This window comes from Heterocephalus glaber, unplaced genomic scaffold (assembly GCF_053883595.1).
Source record: "Heterocephalus glaber isolate CG9 unplaced genomic scaffold, H.glaber_assembly_v1.0 deba00001428, whole genome shotgun sequence".
NCBI classification, from domain to species: domain Eukaryota; kingdom Metazoa; phylum Chordata; class Mammalia; order Rodentia; family Bathyergidae; genus Heterocephalus; species Heterocephalus glaber.
The window spans coordinates 5,147,775-5,166,910 of record NW_028258293.1 but is presented as its reverse complement, the minus strand read 5'-3'; the positions used below and the strand labels follow the sequence as shown (position 1 = coordinate 5,166,910).

Sequence of the window (19,136 nt, the reverse complement as noted above, 5' to 3'; positions counted from 1 at the left end):
CAGGCCAAACCCAGGGCTCCCCGGGCCTCGGTTCCCCCAGAGGGGCTTCCAACCTTGAGTCCAGAACTGCAGCTTTTAAAAACTGCTCTCTCCCTTCAGGTGTTGGGACCATGGGGTTCTGAAGCCCTTCTCTAAAATTCCCTCCCTAAAAGGGCTGTGCCGGCCTGTGATCCCAGCACTCAGGAGGCTGAGGCAGGAGGATCCACAGCTGAAGCCCAGCCTGAGCACCCCAGGGACTCAGGGAGACCACATGGCAAATAGATGTTTGAAGGCCCTGGGTTCCATCCTCAGTACCAAAATCAATAAACCAATAAAAAATAAAATTCTGTATTTAAACTTTGCACTGGAGAGGCTGAAGCAGGAGGATCACCAGGAGTTCAAGGCCAGCCTGAGCTACATAGTGAGAGCGTCTCAGAAAAACCCCAAAAGCAAAACAAATGAAAGGATGCAAAGAGGCCCTGCGTCCCCGCACGGGATGCCCCGCCCCATTGGGTCCCCGCTGCTGCACAGCGGCAGCGCCTGTGCCACCCGCCAGGCTCTGCGGCTGCTCCCTCTCCCAAGCACGGCACCTCGGTTCCTCATTCGCCTCTCCCTGCCCTCCATCTCTGGCCCCCTCCGGTTTGCGGAAGATCATCCTCCTACTTCCATCGTCTACCTTTTATTTTGCTCTTTCATTTATTTATACATTTGGTTTCTCATATAAAAGATGTGATATTTAAGTTCGTGTATTTGATTTCTTTCCCTTAATGTTACGAACTCGAGGTGCATCCAGTTTATCCTTCTTTATGGCAGTGTAATACTCCACAGTGTACAAACACCACACTGTCTTTAACCGCTCATCTGCTGACGGACATAGAGGCCGCTTCCCAGATTCCGCTATGATGAGCTGTGCTGCTGTCAACACGGGTGTGCACGGGTCACCCGTCACCGTGACACATGTCTTTAACTCCTTCAGGAAGACACCTAGGAGTGGGATTTCCGGTTCCGGTTGCCTGAGGGGTCTCCACGCAGATCTCCCCGGGCTGCGCACTCTCACCCTCCGCGTTGTGGGAGTGGGAGGAGCCCTCCCTTCGTCCCTGGGCCGCTGCTTTCCTCCCCCGGGAAGCGCGCACCTCGAGGGCCGCGGCTCCGTGCTGGGGCCCCGTGCAGGTCCCTCGTCTCCTGCGAGTCCTGCCCATGCCTGGGTCCTAATGAGCTTCCTCCCCGGAGTCGCTGCCCCGTCCGGCGGGACCGGGTCTCCTCCAGGGCCCCCCCGCCCCCCAGCAGTCTCTGCAGAAGACCCCAGACCCAGCCGGCTCCACCCGGCCCCAGCTGGCTCCACCGCACGGCCTCTCTCGGAGGTGACTTCTCCCCCGCGAGTCACAGCCGTCAGCGCCCTTGGACGCCCGGAACCTTGCAGTCAGGCGCTGCTCAAGATACCCACTAGCAGAGCGGCGACGGCCTCTTCTTCTTTTAGAGACAAGGCCTCGCCGTGCAGTCCAGGCTGGCCTGGAACTTGCAAGGATCCTCCCGCCTCAGCCTCCCCACACCCCACTGTTTATTTATTTGTTTATTTATTTCGACCTGGAACCCAGGCCTCCTGCCCACCAGGCAAGACCTCTGTCCCCATTAAAACTGGGAGTGAACATTAATACATGGTCATCAAATGATGCTCGTGATAGAGAAAATACCGAAGGCAGAAATGAAATGCAGCGAGCACCTAATTCTTCGCCCACACGGGACAGTCGGCACACTGCTTTTTCCGAATGCTCTTTGAAGAGCGACATCAACACTGGCTGGCGTTTGCACAGCGCTGGGGGTGGCTGTGCTGCGCGCTGTCTTCCAGGGGGAGGATTATTCCCCTCACTTCACTGACCAAAAACAGAGAGAAGGAGCAGAGCAAAGCCGAGTAATTCGACCCTGCTCACAAACTGCAAAGTGGCGAACAATCTCCGCAGCTAGGCGGTGTGGGAAGGGGATTAACTCCTGCTCTGGCTCCTTCAACCCGAGCCACCCTCCAGCCCCGGCAGGCAGGGCGGGGACACACCGAGGGTCGGCCGTGTCTGGCCCAGGGGAAGGGCAGGGGGAGAGGACAGCATGTGGGCCTCAGGACGCATCTGCAGCAGGAGTGGGACCTCACTACGGAGCCCAGGCTGGCCTCAAACTTCTGAGGATCCTCCTGCCTCAGCCTCCTGAGTGTGGGATTACAGGCTACACCACCTCGCCCTGAGGTCACCTCATCCCTCCGGGTGGATGGAGCCAGCAACTGGCATCTACAGGCCTCTATTATCTTGCTCAAACCTCATGTTATTTTTTGGACAGGTTCCTAAAATAGAACACTCCCTCTCTGATTCCTTTATAAGCCAAAAGTGAGTATTTTGATCACGGACCTGAAAAAGCAGGCAGGAAGCACAGCACGATGGAGGTCAAAACAAGCAGAAGAAATATCCCACCCTGCAAGCTGTTTAACTAAAGTCCAGCGGCTTCCAGGTGCTATGAGGGGACCCCGGGCACTGCATCACCTGGGAGTGAGAGGGGCCTCGAGGCCTTGGCTCGAAGCTGCAGCCCTGATTACGCTGCCTCAGAAACAGCCCCCAAAGCGCGGTTCCTTCTGCTTGAAGCCCAACACGAGGGGCTGCGGGCTGCGGGCTGGGCTGGGCCAGGCTGGCTCTGCAACTCCAGAGCAAACTTACAGCTCCTCCAGGAACGGGGAGTTCTTGAATGCGTCTTCCGGCAGCTGGGTGATGTTGTTCATGCTGATGTCCCTGCAGAACACAGGGGAAGAACATCCTTACCTAAGCAGCAGCAGACTTCACGCTTTGCTTCTCCTTCTGGGTTTTCAGAGATAGAGTCTCTCGAGATGGAGCCCAGCCTGGCCTGGAACTCGCTGCAATCCTCCTGCCTCAGCCTCCCGAGGGCTTGGATCACAGGTGTACAGTACCAGGCTGGAGTCTTAATCACTGAGTCTAGCAGAAAAGCCACGGAGGCCTGCAGGTGGGGCTGCAGGTGTCACCGGGGGGACAGCAGTGTGGGAGTGGCCTGTGGTCACCCCGACGCCATGCGGACAGCGCGCTCACAGGACACAGCAGTGGCATCCCATCCCCGTCCCTCAGATCCTATTCCCGGGCCTGGGCCCTCAGTGGCCCCCAGACACGGCTGGGGAGCTCCCAGGCCCGACTTTCCCCGACAGCGAGGGGTGGTCCCTGGCCCCCCAGCACTTGGGAAGCAGAGGCGGGAGGATCCCGTGCATTTGAGGCCAGCTGGGGCTCCATAGTGACCCTGTCTCTCTCACACACACACACACACACACACACACACACACACACGGAAAAGGCTGCGGGTACTAATGCTGAGGCATCCACAGAGTATAGTTACTAAAGGAAGTTTTGGGAAGACAGGAAACTCTGGAGACCTTGGGCCGACTGCGGAGGTTGGAAGCTGGGGTCTTTTCCAGGCGCATTTGTTTCCTGACAGTTAAACCCGAAACCAGAGGACAGCGCACCTGTGACATCTCCACCCGGCAGGGCCCGGGGCAGAGGTACAGCCTGGGGAGAGGACACTGGGTGGCTGCAGCTCCCTCTCCACTTTCCAGTCCAGGGCTCTGGTGGGTGGGTGGGGCAGGCCCGCAGTCCCTGCACTGGGAGGCTGAACCAGGAGGATCACAAGTTCAGAGCCCAGCCTGGGCCATTTAATGACTCAGCGAGCCCCGGACTCAGAAAGAAGGGGTGGGCTGGGTGGAGGCCTGGGGTCGGTCCCTGAATAAAAAGTAAATAAAGTCCACAGTGCACAACTGTCTCACGGAAACGGCAAGTCTGCCTGCGGTTAAACCCTCAGCTTTTTTCCCCATAAATTCCCTAGCGCTGAGGTCGCTGCAGGCGGGGACAGCATCACGTTCGTGTTCCAACAGGACACCTTTAAACCTCTGCAGGCGCCTGAGCAGCCCAACCTGTCTGTCCACAGCCGGCCGGGCGCACCCTGTGCCGGCCTCCCTCCACAGCCATTGCATTCCTGCTGCGCTGGGGCGGAACTGGGAGAAGCAGGATTCCCTCTGTGGTGTTTGGGTCTTGTTTGTTTGTCTTAGTGAGACTGGATCTCACTATGTAGCCCAGGCTGGCCTTGAACTCCTGGCGATCCTCCTGCCTCAGCCACCCGAGTGCTGGGATGACAAGTGTGCACCACCATGCTTGGCTTCATCATGCATTTAAAGAGCTGTTTCCAAAGCACCCATGGTCAGAGAATGTGTAAGGCACCACTTCAGGGTCAAACACAGGCTGATGGTCACTGTCACACAGGAGGCTGAGGCAGGAGCATCGCCGAGTTTGAGGCCTGGGCTACAGAATGAGTTCAAGGCCAGCATGAACTACACCGCGAGACCCAGACTCAAAAACAACCCACGTTAAGACAGATAAGAGCAAATCGCCTTGGAGAGGACTTAGCGAGCCCTCATGAACTCACTGTGTGCACAAGGCCCGGCTGAGTCACCATCCTGACCACGCGCACGGCCAGCCAGTGCCAGGCCGCCCCACACCAATGGACACACGCAAAATGCTAACTTTCCTGCCATCAGAAATGAAGAACACTTACTTCATCTCTGGATCATTTTCATGGGCTAAAACCTCTATTTTGACAGCTTTTAGCATTTTTCCATGAAAGACTTTCCAAGCTGAATGGGCACTGTTCTGCAGAGAACCCCAGCCGAAAGACATTCGGTCTGCAATCCCAGCTCCGAGGAGCCTGAGGCAGGAACATGGCAGGGGTGAGGCCGACCTGGGATACACAGTGAGGCCTTGTATCAAAACAAAAATAAAGGCGCAAAAGGACTGGGGGGTGGCTGAGTGTACAGCGTCGGGGGTTCGACCCTCAGAACCAAGAAAGGAAGGGAGGGAGGGGAGGAAAATGTGATGAAGATGGAAAGAAAATATTTGCAAAACACAGGCCAGATCCTGGAGTGGACAGAAAGCTGCTTCACACTCCTCACTAAGCACATGCACGAAATGCCGAACAACCACAGGGCAGGTGGCTGAGAACACCAGGGCAGGGCAGAGTGTGGCGACCCAAACCACACAGCCACAGAGCAAGCACTTTGGAGAACAAGTGGGCAGCTTCCTATCAGGTGAAACGCACACTAAGGAGCAGAGCACATGACCCAGCAGCCAAAGTCTAAATAATCTATTTAAATGAGAAACAATTGAATGTCTTCCCACTGGTGCCTTCAGGAAGACGTTCCGGTATATCTATCTCATGGAGTACCATGCAGCCATGAAAAAGGCAGCCAGGCTACTGCAGAAATGTCATGTAGCCATGAACAGAACAGACAGGCTACTGATAATGTGAAAGTGCATGGACAAAGTCCAAATACCTCACGAGGAGTCAAGGAAGCTAGATGCAAAGGTGCAGCTCCCGAGAGCGTTAAGGCAGGGCCGGGGCCGTCTAACGAGACAGAAGTGGGATGGAATCACACACAACTGCAGGGGTTTTTTAAAGCTTGGATTCCATATTAAAAGTACAAACTTCAGGTGTAATTCAAGCCTTACTACCTGCGGCATCTTTTTAAAACACCAGTGTCCATGATAACACAAGCTCCTCCCGCCCCTGGGTCCCCTCTGAGAGCCCTGCCTGAACCAAACACAGAAACAAGATGTCCTCGGCCCTAGGGCAAGCTACACTGCTTTCTGCTTTGTTTTGGTTTTTTTTGTTTGTTTGAGACAGGATCTAGTTATGTCACCCAGGCTGGCCTCGAATTGTGGCGATCCTCCTGCCTCAGCCTCCTGAGTGCTGGGATGACAGGCAAGTGCCACCACGCTCTTTAAACAGACTCACCCTCAAGCGCATGATCCCTCCAGTGAGAAACTATAAAATGTTCTAACCTGGCAGCAGTGTTTATTAAACGGCAGAGAGAAATGAAGCTTCGGGCACTGACTGCTCCCCCTTCTGTGGGCGACCCAGCACCCAGCACCCGCGGCCGTGGCAAAGCAGGGTAACCCGGTGCTTCATCCCCTGCCCCCCGAGCTGTGCCTGCCTCGGAGGGAGAGAGGGAGCCGACATCCCCAAGGCCCGGGGTCCATGGCTCAGTGCCTGGAAGACGCGGCTGCAGCCCCGGTCCCTGAACACCTGAGCCACGTGGTGCCCAACTTCGGCTCCCAACCAACTACAGGCTTCGAATCCTCCTCATGAACAGGGGCGGCTTTCCCCTCCAACTGTACTAGGAAAGGCAGAACTGTCGCCCTGTGGCCAGTGTGGCACAGGCAGGGACCGGCTGATCTGGGCGGGGGAGCTGAGACAGGGTCTCACCGTGTAGCCCAGGCTGGCCTCGAACTTTCCTGGATCCTCCCGCCTCAGCCTCCCGAGCCCTGGGGTGACAGCGCCAGCCACAGCACCTGACGGCCCTGTCTTTGTCTTTGTCGCAGGTCTGCACTGCTGTCCATGAAACAGACTGAGAAGTGGGACTCCTGACTCCTCCACCACTCGGCGGCGGAATCCCAGCTGTCCTCCCAGCTCTGCCCGCGGGCCCAGCGGAGGTGAAACTCTCCAGGACTTCGTACTTCAGCGACGCAGCTCTCTCCATGGAGCAGCAGCGGGGTGAGAGAAAGCCTGGGTCCCGAGGTTACTTAAAAGATGTTCTAGCAGGACGTGGTGGCCCACGCCTGTCACCCCAGCACTCAGGAGGCTGAGGGAGGATGGCCACAAATTCGAGGCCAGCCTGGAGCATGTCGTCTGTTCAAGGCCAGCCCGAACTATTGAGCGAGACCCTGCCTCAAAAATCCAAAAGAATGAAAAAGTAAAATGAATAAGATAAAAAATTTAAAAAATAAAGGGCTATGAAATGTCCTCTCCCCTCCGAGGGACGGGTGCAGTGCACTGGGACAGCACAGTGCTCCGCCTGCAGCTCCGGGGAGAGGGACGACGCCCCTCGCAGTGGACCGGGGAAGGTACAGGTGGGGGGCAGCCTCGAGGGTGCCTGGGTTCTCCGCTTCCGGCTCTCGAGTCCACTCCGGGTCTCAGGAGTTCGAGGCCAGCCTGGGTACCCAGCAAGGCCCCGCTCAGACACCAAACCAAAGCAAACCCAACCCAGAGAAGCATCTGCTCCCCGCAATTTGCTTAGACGGGCGGGCAGCTGGGACCACAGCTGGCCGGGGGCCAAGGGCGATCCCGGGCCTGGTGCTCCCGGCTGGTGCGCGCTCAGCGGCAGTATTAGCAGCACGCCCTGACCCGGCGGGGGGCGCACGCCTGTCACCCCAGCTCGCCGGAGGCTGAGGCGAGAGGATCTCTGAGAGTTCAAGGCCAGCCTGCGCTACACGGCCAGACCCCGTCTCAGAAAACAAAGAGCACCCCATCCCTCAGACAGCAAGCAAGGCCAAGGGCAGATGCCCTCCCCGTGCCCCCAAAACCGAACAGCGACCTCGGCCCAGACCCTGGCTTAGAGTCTGGCAGAGCGCGAGTCTCTCGTAAACACAAGCTGCCCGATGTAAAAATAGCTTGAGAGGAACGATGCAAAATGGGCTTTCAGGAAAACTAATTTTCCTTCCTCAAAATTTCAAAAATACAGGCTTTGTCCTATAAATAGCAACTCCCAGAACCGCGGACCGAAAACAGTGGCCAGGGTTGCAGCGGGGCCCGGAGCGGCCCAGGCCGTCCTCAACCCCGCCCCCTTCCCCGCCCCCGCTGCGGCTCCTCCGACTCCGCGGCGCCCGGCCTGCGGTGACGTCACCGACCCAGGGATGGGGCAGAACCCGGGCCGGCCGCCCGCCCAGGGCTCGCTGTGACCCGGGGCCGCTCAGAATCGCGCGCCGAGTCGGGGAGACGGCACCCCGAAAACACCCCGCCCAGCGGAGCGCAGCTCTCCGGGCCACTGCAGCCTCACCCTGAACTCCGGAGCTGTTACCGGGAAAATACTGCGCCGCGCCGGGAGGCTGAGGCAGGAGGGTCGCCACGGGTGTGGCAGCCTGGGCCGGCCCTCCCGGTCCCCACTGGCCATCCTGCCCTCCAGCCTCCCGGGCTGCTGGACCCCCAGCGACCCCTCTGCTTCCCTCCTGAGATCGCCTGCTCGCTCGCAGCACCCACGGCCCTGCTGCCGGCAGAGGGACCGGCACCCTGAGGTGCTGCGCAGAAAAGCAGTCCGGGGCCCAGGTCCTGAGACAGACGCCTTCGGGTGCTGATGCGACCAGGCCACTCCAACCCACGCAAACGGGGCCACCGCCCCGCCTGTCAGAGCGCCTCCTTTTTTGGTTTTCATTGGCTTTTTGAGACAAGGTCTCGATATGTGATCCAGGCTGGCCTGGAACTCACAGAGATCCTCCTGCCTCAGCCTCCTGAGTGCTGGGCTACCAGGCCTGCCTCTCATTTGTCTTAACCTTGGCTTTTCTCAACCTAAGTACAATCAGGTTCTGTGGACTCAAAGCCTGCAGGGCCCCCATTGTGAACCGAAGGCCAATTTTACCGCAAAGTCCAGCACAGGAGCCCGGGTGGGCACCACAGAGCTGGCGGGTGGGAGGAGTGGCTGTAGTCCCCAGGAACAGCGAGGTAGTGACAGGCCTGCCACCTGTCACCCCAGCACTCAGGAGGCTGAGGCAGGAGGATCGCCTGAACGACATAATGAGACCCTGTCTCAAAAGGAAGAAAAATGAAAAGCTTCCAGATCACTCACTTACCCAGGAGATCTGTCCTGTAAGGCTGGGAGCTACCTTGGTTTGATTGGAAGTGAAGGATGTGTTTCGTATATTTGTTCCTGTCTTCTCCACCATGTACAGGCCTGATGGAAAATGTGGTGCTCAAATCTTTAAAATTAATACAGTGAAAGATGCATTGCCACGAATGCCCCTCAGGACAGGGTCACTGGCTTCAAACTCATCCCATGGTCTCGCCACTTTCTGCGCCAGCTACAGAGCCCCCTTTCCACAGTGTCTTTCTGAGGTGCCATCGTAAATACGGTGATGGCCGCTGCCAGGTGCCCCCCACAGAAAGCCAGGCTGGTGAGAACCCCACGCCAGCCCTCAGCTGCCCCGGCCTCCAGCCACGACCCTGTGACTCCTGGCTCCTCCCCGGGGTGAATGAGTACGCAGTGCCTGGGGACGCCCGTCAAGGCAGCCAGGACGGCTGGGCGAGAGCCACGCGGGCAGGCAGCGTCCAGAGCTGCGCCCAAGGAGAGGGAAGGAGACCTGGAGAGCAGGCGGGGACAGAGGTGCGAAATCAGGTTTTGGGGAACAGCAGGGTGGCCGCAGAGCAGGGCCAAGTCTTAGGGGCGCTGGGGACACTGGCAGCTGGCCACGTGCCTGCTGGGCTTGGTGGCTTCATCCGGGCCCCTGTATGCCGGTTCTGCGCTGTCCCCGATACTGAGGCAGCTCCACATTGCTACAGCCACCATGCTGAGGCCTGCTCTGCGTCTTGGTCATTTCTTCCTTACAGAGAGCCGACACACACCACTGCTGAGCCAGGGTGGTTCTGTTTTGTTTTTAAATAAATTGCTATTTTGAAAAGAAATCATAATCCTCCGAGCATGATGGGCAAACCTGTGACACGCTACGTCCTGGTGTGGTCAGAAGTTTAAAGCTGCCTACAAGCGATCACCGAGAGCAATCTAGCACCATAAAAGGCACTTTGTGCAAGGTGCTCATCAGGGGGAGCCGGGTGTGGGGGCTCACACCTTTGTGATCCCAGCACTCGGGGAGGCTGAGGCAGGACGATCCAAGTAAGTGTGAGGCCAGCCTGGGCTACAGGGCGAGACCCTGTCTCAAAAACCAAAACATAATAAAGTAGCGGAGCACCCTTGCTGAGACCCTAGGAAACAGTATTTTAATACGCACACTCCCCTGCCACTGCCCTGTCCGCAGTTTCATCCCTCGGATGGGCACCTCCCAGCCGACAGTGAAGTCCGTGCAAATAATCCCCACCCACCTCGAGCTTTGTCTGCTAGAGGTGTCTCCCTAGAGGTCTTTGCAGTTTGTGAGAGCTTTATGCGCACCTTGCGTGGGGGAAGGATTCTGGTTTGGACTTCTCCTGCCTCGGAGAATGTGTATTTTTACTGGCATACCTTTGCATTGCACAATAATTATAAGCATCTAGGGGAACCCGTACATACATGGGGCATTTTAATCATTATTATTGTTATTTGAGACAAGATCTTGCTATGTAGTCCCAGCATTCGGGAGGCTGAGGCAGGAGGATCCCTGTGAGTTCCAGGCCAGGCTGGACTACACAGTGATATCTTGTCTCCAGACAGACACCTGTACTTCACTTAAGACAACAGAGAAGACTTAGAAATGTTCAAATGACTTTAAGGCCAGCCTGTCTCAAACAAACAAAAACAAAGACACACGCAACACAAAGCCAGTTACTTGGCGAGTGTAATGCGCTATGAGGGCTTTAAGAAAATTAAAACACGGAAAGGCCGCAGCAGGTGACAGCCGCGCGCCGGGCAGGGCCGAGGTGCCACAGCGGAGCCAGGCCCGGGGCAGGGAGCGGCTGTCCCACCCCGCCAGCTGCGCCAGGCAGAGCGGCCCAATAATTGGCTTCTTTCACCTCTGTTAGTCACAGACAAAAGTGTCCTTCAGGCCCCAATGGACAAATGCTCTGCGGCCGCCGGTCGGGCCGCCCCTTCCCGAGCCCCTAATTAAGCCCAGCACAAAGGGCCCCGGCGGGCGTCCTCAATGCCGCATTACACGCCTGTTTTCTTGTATTTAAAGGGAAAAAATGGCAGGATTTTCTGCCTCGCATTAAACAGAACACACAATTTCCATCTATTTGCAACTGAAATACTGTTAAAATTTTCCAGCGTGCGTATTATCGGGGGACAGAGCGGCTGCGTCCGGGCTGGGAGCGGAGGTGCGGATGAATGCAGGTCAGGCGCAAGGAGGTGAAGCGACGGCAGCATGGAACCTGGGTTCCGGCCGGGAAACGCGGGTGCGAGGCGGCCCGGGCCTGCAGGGCCCCAGCCCCACAGCCGCCACACCCGCCCAGCGTGGTGGTCAGGGCCGGGCTCTGGCACGGGCGGCTTGGCTTTGAATCCCGGTCACAATCAACCAGCTAGGCCCCGGTGTGGTGGCGCACACCTGCCATGCCAGCACTCTGGAGGCTGAGGCACAAGGAGCGCTGTGAGTTCGAGGCCAACCCGGACTACACAGCAAGATCCTGTCTCAACACAACAAACAGAAAGAATCTGGGTCATGAACAAATGTGCAGCAAACTCGCTGCACTGCACAATGCTCTTCTGAGAGACTTGCTCGCCAAACGCGGCACCCTTGATTGAACGCAGCAGTCTGGGAGCCTTGACTCAGTGCAGTCAGGACTAAATTGAAACTTGTTATTGAATTAAAAGAAATCATCTCGCGCTTTTGTTGTTGTTTAGCTGAGAAGAACATCATGGAAACAACATGATCTGGCCACATATTTGTTCCTTGTCTGAATTGAATTCCTTTGTCAAAAACGCTGATCTCATGAGACTGAATCAAAGCTACAAATGTGTGACTGCATCTGCAAGCGTCAGACGGACCCACGGCACCTCCTCCTCTTGCAGGGGACTCACAGCAATGAGTCCCTCAGAGGGACGCAACTGTCCTGCCAGCGCTCGGGAGGCTGAGGCAGGAGGATGGCTGTGAGTTCCAGCCCACCCTGGCGACAAAGTGAGACCTTGTCCCCAAACTCCAGTGATACTAACAGTGTGCAAGACGAGAAATGGGTCCTGCAACCACAGTGCTAGAGCTGTACAAAGCAATATCCAACAGGCGCTGCACACGGTCCAGGGACTACCTGTGAGAACGCCTTGGCAGACGAGTACTTCCAGCACTTCCCTCCTGGCAGGAAGTGCACGCTTTTGCCTGCACAAGCGTCCACTTGGAAGATCACACACCAGAGCCTCCCAGAATCCCGCTGTTGTGAAACTTAAAAAATGCTCCCAGAAAAAGTGTGCCCCATCTCCCTCCCTTGAGCCTGGGCTGTAAATTCGATGACAACTGCATTTTAAAAATGAAGCAAAATAAAACAAACAGCTCTGCCAGCCCTGCTAGGAAGCGCCCGTTTTGCCCCCAGATCGGCTCTTCTGTCCCCTGAAGGTGTCCAGGGCAGCGCAGAGCGGCCGGGATCCCCAGGCCTGCCTGGCCCAAGCACGCGTGTGCTTTGTGTGCAGCCCAGGCAGGCCTTGAACTCTTGGCGATCCTCCTGCCTCAGCCTCACGAGTGCTGGGACTCCAGGCGTGCAGCACCACGCCCGGCTGAACTATCTTTTAAGACTTAAACCAAAGTCGGCTTCGCCTTTCACTTAAAACCAAGGCTGGGCTGGGTTTTAAAATCACACCGCCAGAGAACTGTGGAGTCACCGCTGCCAGCTGTGCCTGGCCTGGGACCGGGGCAGCCGAGGTCTGAGCTGGGCACAGAGTGGGCTCCCTGGAAGCGACACTCTCCGCCTCCCCGAAGCCCGGTGCCTCTGCAGAGGTGACACGCGGCTGACGTGCTGTGGGAGGCCCAGCCGCTCCCGTGCAGGCCGGAAGCCCCTCACACGCTCTCCCTGCAGCAGACTCGGTGACGCACGCCTGTCACCTGACACCCGGGAGGCTGAGGCAGGAGGGTCGCCGAGGAGACCCTGTCTCAGAAACCCAGCAAGAAAAACCTGGTGACCCTTAGGGAGCAAACGGATGCTACGCCTCATGGCTGAAGTCCAACACTTAACCTGTGGTTGTGGCAACCCCGAGCCTCAGTTTACCCACCCTGCGTGGGGGTGGGGCCGAGACCAAGGCCTCTCAGGACCCACAGCAGACCTAGTGGGCTCACTGCCATGGCTCTGTCTGCCTCTGAGACGGGGTTTGGCTACACAGCCCAGGCTGGCCTCAAACTGGCAGCGATCCTCCTGCCTCAGCCTCCTGAGTGCTGAGATTCTAGGCCTGCAGCACCAGGCCCGGCTTGGTTACTGTTTCGATCGTTTGAAATAATTCAGAAGTCACCAAAACAATCCAGTGGGTTCCTGAGTGCCCTTCACTGGCTCCTCCCACCCGTCCTGCCTCCCGCAGCTGAGCTGAGAAGGCCAGGCCTGCTCAAGGGCGCTCACAGCAGTCACCAGTGTGATTTGTCCCCACCAGGACGACCACCGTGAGGAATGACTGCCCTTTGGCAAGGGAATTCCCTCCTGCTGAACAACAGCAACAAGGAGCCAGGCAGGGGACACACGCCTGCAGGCCCCGCACGGGAGGCTGAGGCAGGACAATCCCTTGGAGGAAGGCCAGCCTGGGCTACAGAGCCGGCCTTGTCTCAAGACACCATAAAGAAGTAAAACAAATCAAGCCAGGGTCACCTCAGCTGGCGGTGCCAAGGCCAAACTCGGAGCCCTGGAGCGAACCCAGGGAGGCGGCGGGCTTCGACCGGCCACCCAGGCCTCGCCCAGGCCTCGAACTCGCTGCCTCAGAAACCTCGGAGACGGTGGTTTCTGATGAGGCGCCACCGCGAGCAGCGCCACGGACCCCGCCGAGCGCCTGGTCAGGCCATTCATCCACAGCCAGGGAGACACCAATGCGTGACCGGGAAACACCGCAGAGGTCTTCTTGAAAGTGACGGTGGAGCACGCGCCAGTGTATCCGAGCCACTCGGCTGTCTAAACAGGCCGGGCATGGCCGATCTGCTTTAGGCCGCTTTCACAGCAGCTCAGAGGCAAAACCTAGGACAGCATCTACAGTTTCTGAAACAGTTTTGCAGTGCTCAACACAAAGGCCAGGACTGGGGTGCAGCCTGGAGGTAGCGCACATGTTGAGTGTGCAAGAGGCCCTGGGTTCGAGCCAGGGCATCCGAAAAAGAAATCAGAAAGCCAGAGAACTTCGTGGGAAGATGACAGATTTTAAAGGAGAGATTTTAAGATGGATGTGGGGATGCAGGCCTGTCATCCCGGCTCTCTGGGAGGCTGAGGTAGGAGGATCGCAAGTTCTAGACAAGCCTGGGGGACTTAGCAACATAACGAGACCCTGTTTCAAAAATTTAAATTAAGAAATAAAAAAAGCTCCATGCCTCCCCCAAAAGAGATTTTAGTTCTATGATCATTTAAGACAACAAGGCTTTCTTCACCCATGAAACGGAGCCCTGCTTGCTGAGTGTGCTGCACTGGGAAAGCTCTCTGGGGTCTGAACAGTCCGACACACTCACGCGCAACGTGCAGATGTGCAGAAGTGAGAACACCAGTAATCCCGGCCCTGGGGAGCCTGAGGCAGGAGGAACTCAGTTCAAACCCAACCAGGCAACTTATCCCTTAGCGCATTCGAGTCTGAAATTAAAAATCCAAAGGGCTGGGGATGTAGCTCCATGACAAGCCCCGGGTTCCATCCCAGTACAAAAAAAACAAACCAAAACTTGTTTTAGAGACTAAAGTCACTGGCCCCGAACCTGGGGGTTTCAGGCGCTCTTGTGAACACTGTGCTGAACACTAGCCAGCCAGTCTACACTTCGAGTCCACCGCAGGCCTCAACTCCCCAGGCAGAGGCGCGGCCGGGTGGCCCCTGGGCTGGACACTGAGGTCCTGGAGAGCAGTGATGCCGGTCAGGAGCAGTTCTCCAGGCTGCAGTGCACGATTTTCAGAGTTAAAGGCACAGTCAGCAGGGTTTAACCGTTACACCAACAAATACTGAGCTTTTAGGGTGCACGAACATACGTAAACACTTATTTGTAGTTTTCTGAGGTAGGGTCCAACTGGCCTCAGACTCACAGCGATCCTCCCGCCTCAGCCTCCCGAGCACTGAGACCACTGGGGTGCCGCTTTCTTTCTGTGCAGATGAAATCGGGGTGTAGAGTCAGAGTCCATGGATCTCTGAGTGAATCCCACTGTGCTTCAGTCTGCAGCACGGAGCAGGACACCGGGCCAGACAGAAGTGCGGACAGCACAGCGGGGCTGGAGCCGGGCTCCCAGGGCCTTCGCTGTCCCGGCTGCTGAGCAGTCTGAGCAGAAGCGAGCACCCTGTGGCCGCCAACCAACCCTCCCGGGGATGAAGCCAACACCAAGCCAGCTCCATCGCCTGTGGGACAGGTACAGCAGCCGCACCACCGGCCCGGGCTGTTCTGGGGGACGCGAGGGCCCCGCCGAAATGGGCAGGTGCTCGTGGGGTCCAGGATTCCCGCAGGGCGTGGGGGCGCATGCCTGGTGGCTGAGGCGGGAGGATCGCTGTGAGGTCGAGGCCAGCCTGGGCTACACAGTGATTCCTCGTCTCAAAACGCCAAATGATAAAAAAAGAAAAAAAGGAAGAAAATTAAAAATCAAACTAAACAGGAAGAAAACTCATCCCAGTAGTTGTGATTCCTTGTTCCAGATGAGCGAACGCCTAACTACTCCCAGAAGGGCTGAGGGCTGGAGCCGCCCCGCCCCCCGCCCCGCGCCCCGAGCCAAGCCGGCTGCCTCCTGGGGTTCAGAGAGAGAGCGGGGTGCTCAGGGCACAGCACTGAGGGGCTCCGAGGTGCCCAGAAAGACCCGCCAGAGTGGCTCAAGTCCAGAGACCAGGACTCAGCACCAAAGGCTGTCAGAAGCCCAGCACTGAGCCGGGTGTGGGGGCCCAGGCCTGTCATCCCTGCACTCAGGAGGCGGAGGCAGGAGGATCACTTCGAGTTCAGGGCCAGCCTGGGCTACACAGCGCGACCCTGACTCAACAAAACAAAACAAAACAAAACAAAACAAAACAAAACAAAACAAAACTGCAAAAGGAGGAGAGAAAGCAGCAGATTCTCTACACACGCTGGAGGGCCGGGCTGCACACTGGCGGTTTGGGCCTGAGCCTCGGTTTCGAGGGTTGAGCACCCCGGAGGCAGCTCGCTGTGCCCCCTCCCAAGCGCCCCATCTTCCCAACAGGAACAGGGCACAGCCAGTGACAGGCAGCCTCTCCTCTGGGACGCGCACGAGCACACACACACACACACACACACACACACACACTCTCTCTCTCTCTCTCTCTCTCTCTCTCTCTCTCTCTCTCGCAGTGACACCCGCAGTCTCCCGGCAGCTGCACCGACCCTCGGACACCATGTCAGACCACACTTGTCGGGTCCTGTCCACAGTGGCCCCCTGGCCCCCATGCTCAGGAGGCTGAAGCAGGAGGATCAAGTCAGACGGACACAGAATGAGACCTTGTCTCCCCAAAGCAAAACAAACAAGGGACAGTGACCCTGACGGCCACGGGACCCTGGACTCTGGTGAACAAACGCCGGCAGGGCAGCACCTCGGCAGGAGGCGGACGCTGGGCCAGCGAGTGGGGCCGGGTGGGAGGCCGTGGGCGGCGCCTGGGCCTCCCCAGACCTGGACTCCAGGCCGGCTGGGCCCGCCCCGCCCCGGACGGCACCACAGCAAGGGCAGGTGTCCGCCCGGCCCGGCCTGGCCCAGCACACGAAACCCTGGGCCCTGGGCCGGGGCCGGGGCCGGGGCCGGGGCCGGGGGAGGGGAGGGGAGGGGAGGGGGTCGGCCTCGCAGCCAGGCCGCCTCAGGGCCCCTGTGCGACCGGCCGGGGCAGCGCAGGCCCGGACCCCCTCTCGGAAGGGAGTCCCGGACCCGGCCCGAGCCCCGGAGCAGGGGCGGCAGCGCGGGGGCGGGGGAGACTCACGCGGAGGGCGGGCGCCCTGCACCCCGCTCGCCCCCGGCGCCTCTGCGTCCCCAGCGCAGCCGCTTGAGCCCCGAGTCAGCGCCACTGCGACTCCGGCCCGGGGCACGGGGCACCGGCTCCTCCACAGGGCGCACTTAATCCTGGCGCTCGGGAGGCCCAGGCAGGAGACCCCCAAGGTCCAGCCCAGCCTGATGGTGTGGCGAGGCCTTGAGAAAGCGCTGGGGACGCAGCTCGGTGCACGGGCCCTGGGGTCCAGCCGGGAACCGCGCACACGCACAGACACACACACACACAGACACACACGGGGACACACGGACGGACACGGACACGGGGACACACGGCCACAGACACACACACACACACACAGAGACACACGGGGACACACGGACACAGAGACACAGACACACACAGACACACAGGACACACGGGCACACACAGAGAGACACAGACACACACACACAGACACACAGGGACACACGGACACACACAGAGAGACAGACACACACACACACACAGGGACACACGGACACACACAGAGAGACACAGACACACACACACAGACACACAGGACACACGGGCACACACAGAGAGACACAGACACACACACACAGACACACAGGGACACACGGACACACACAGAGAGACAGACACACACACACACACAGGGACACACGGACACACACAGAGAGACAGACACACACACACAGGGACACACGGACACACACAGACACAGACACACACACAGACACACAGACACACTCTCTCCTCCCTCTCCTCTCAACGAAAAGCTCCCAGGGTGAAGTCCAGAGCGGAGGGAGGGATCCGGCCACACCAGCGGCCGAGACCTGGCCGAACAAAGCGGGGCCGGGAGACCGGGCCGCGTCGTCCGCTCCGCCGCACGGGCCTGGAGTCCGCCGGCTCCTGAGGCCCGGGCCACCCACCGAGGGCGCGGGCCCTGCGCAGGCCGATCTGGGCCGGGCGGAGGCCCTGAGGGCCGCCCCGGCTGGCGCTGCGCTTCGAGTGGGTCCCCGGCAGGGCCCGAGCCAGGCCTCCGCACCGAGCGGCGCCCGACAGGCTCCTGCCTCAGCCTCCCGGCTGGGGCTGCAGTCCCGCCGCGGGAGGCTGCGGGGCGGAGAGGGTCCCAGCTCGGGCTCCCCGGGCGGCCGGGCCTCGGGGGGTCGGGCCTGAGGGCAGGTGTCCCGTCCCGGCCGCCTGGGCCGCGCGTCCAGATCCCCCTCGCGCGGGCCCCGCGGCCGGCGGTGGGGAAGGCGCGTCTGCACCCGAGGGGCCTGGAGGGCCGGGCCGGACGGTGGCGCTCCCGGAGGCCGAGACAGGAGGGTCGCGGGCCCCCGCGGAGAGCCACGGAAGCGCGGCGCAGGACCTGGCCCGGCCGGGTGGAAGCCCGCGGGGGGATTGGGCCGCCCGCTCCCCCGGACCCGCGCCCTTGTACTCACAGCGCCCGCGTGGACGCGCCCAGTCCCGCGGGCACGGCCGCCAGCGCGCGCCCCGCGCAGTCCACACGCCGGTCGCCGTCGCCGTGGCAGCCGCAGGGCGCGGGGCACAGGGGCGCGCGGGCCCCAGCGATGCCGAGCAGCGCCAGCGCCAGGGCGCACAGCAGGCAGCGCGGGCCGCGCATAGCGGTGCTCTCAGCGGTCCGCCGGCGCCCCGCGGGGAGGCCCGGCCATGCCGTCCCCAGCGTCCGCCGCCCCTGCCGGCCTGGCCGCGCCGCGCGCCGCGGCTATGCAAATCGCCCCGCCGCATGCAAATCGCGGCCCGCTCCGACGGAGCCATTGGTCCACTCTGGTCTCGAGCTCATTACTATGCAGCCAGCGCCGCCGCCATTGGCCGAGAGTGGGGCAGGGCGTGGTTCTGCGCGTGAGTGACAGGGGGGCGGCGGCCTAGGTGGTCGCGGGTGGCGAGGCGGGCGGGCGCGCGGCGTGGCCAGGGCCAGGGCCGGGGCCGGGGCCGGGGCCGGGGCCGCCAGGCCTGAAGCCCGAGGCCCGCGCCCCCGCCCGGCTGTCCCGCCCGCCGCGGGCCGGATCTGCTGGGGCGCCGGGCCTCCCTCCAGGAAGGCGGGCCCGAGGGGAGGTGCCAGGACTCCCAAGAGCAGGCGGCGGGCGCCCCCTGCGGACCCCACTGCGCCCCGCGCTTTGCATCCTGCTTTGTGTGCGCAGGGAGTCCAGCGCCTCTTAGCCGTCGGTGCCGGCACACTTGAAAACTCCAAGACCCAGGTGTCCACGGACAGAGGAATGCACAGGAAAATGCAGGATTCGCACGCCGCGGAGTACTACTCTGCCACGAAGAAGGATAAGCGCGAATCGTCTGCAGGAGAATGGATGCAGCTTGAGTCCATAGTGTGAACTGAAGCAAGTCAGACACACCGGGTTCAGTGTAGCGCGGTTTCTCTCACAGTGTAAACAGAGAGCTAAAAAATGATAGATGACAGGGACTAGGGATGGGTCTTCTGCAAAAGGGCAGGGGCCGAGAGATGAGGGTCAGAGCTGAGCCCCCCGAGTCGTCACCGTTACTGCTGTGCAATGGACTCAAAGGGGCGAATGAAAATTTTTAAAAATCAAGGGGAATAGAAAAACTGCTAAACCCCAGCGATGCT

The 19,136-nt window shown here is 59.6% G+C and overlaps 1 protein-coding gene across 2 annotated transcripts in view; it reads right to left on the bottom strand.

Annotated features, from left to right (window-relative positions):
• Lgr4 (leucine rich repeat containing G protein-coupled receptor 4) overlaps positions 1 to 18,259 on the bottom strand; it is a 36,648-nt gene extending 18,389 nt beyond the window's left edge. Inside the window, exons 1-2 of one of the 2 annotated variants that reach the window (XM_013074607.3) lie at positions 17,980 to 18,259; positions 2,673 to 2,744 (exon numbers count right to left, since the gene is read on the bottom strand). In XM_013074607.3, coding sequence (XP_012930061.1) covers positions 2,673 to 2,744; positions 17,980 to 18,161 — 254 coding nt within the window. In that variant the 5' untranslated portion in view covers positions 18,162 to 18,259. Of the gene's footprint in view, positions 1 to 2,672; positions 2,745 to 16,525; positions 16,723 to 17,979 lie in introns of those variants that run through there. The other variant, XM_087211512.1, reaches the window with a different exon arrangement.
• Positions 18,260 to 19,136: the final 877 nt, after the last annotated feature.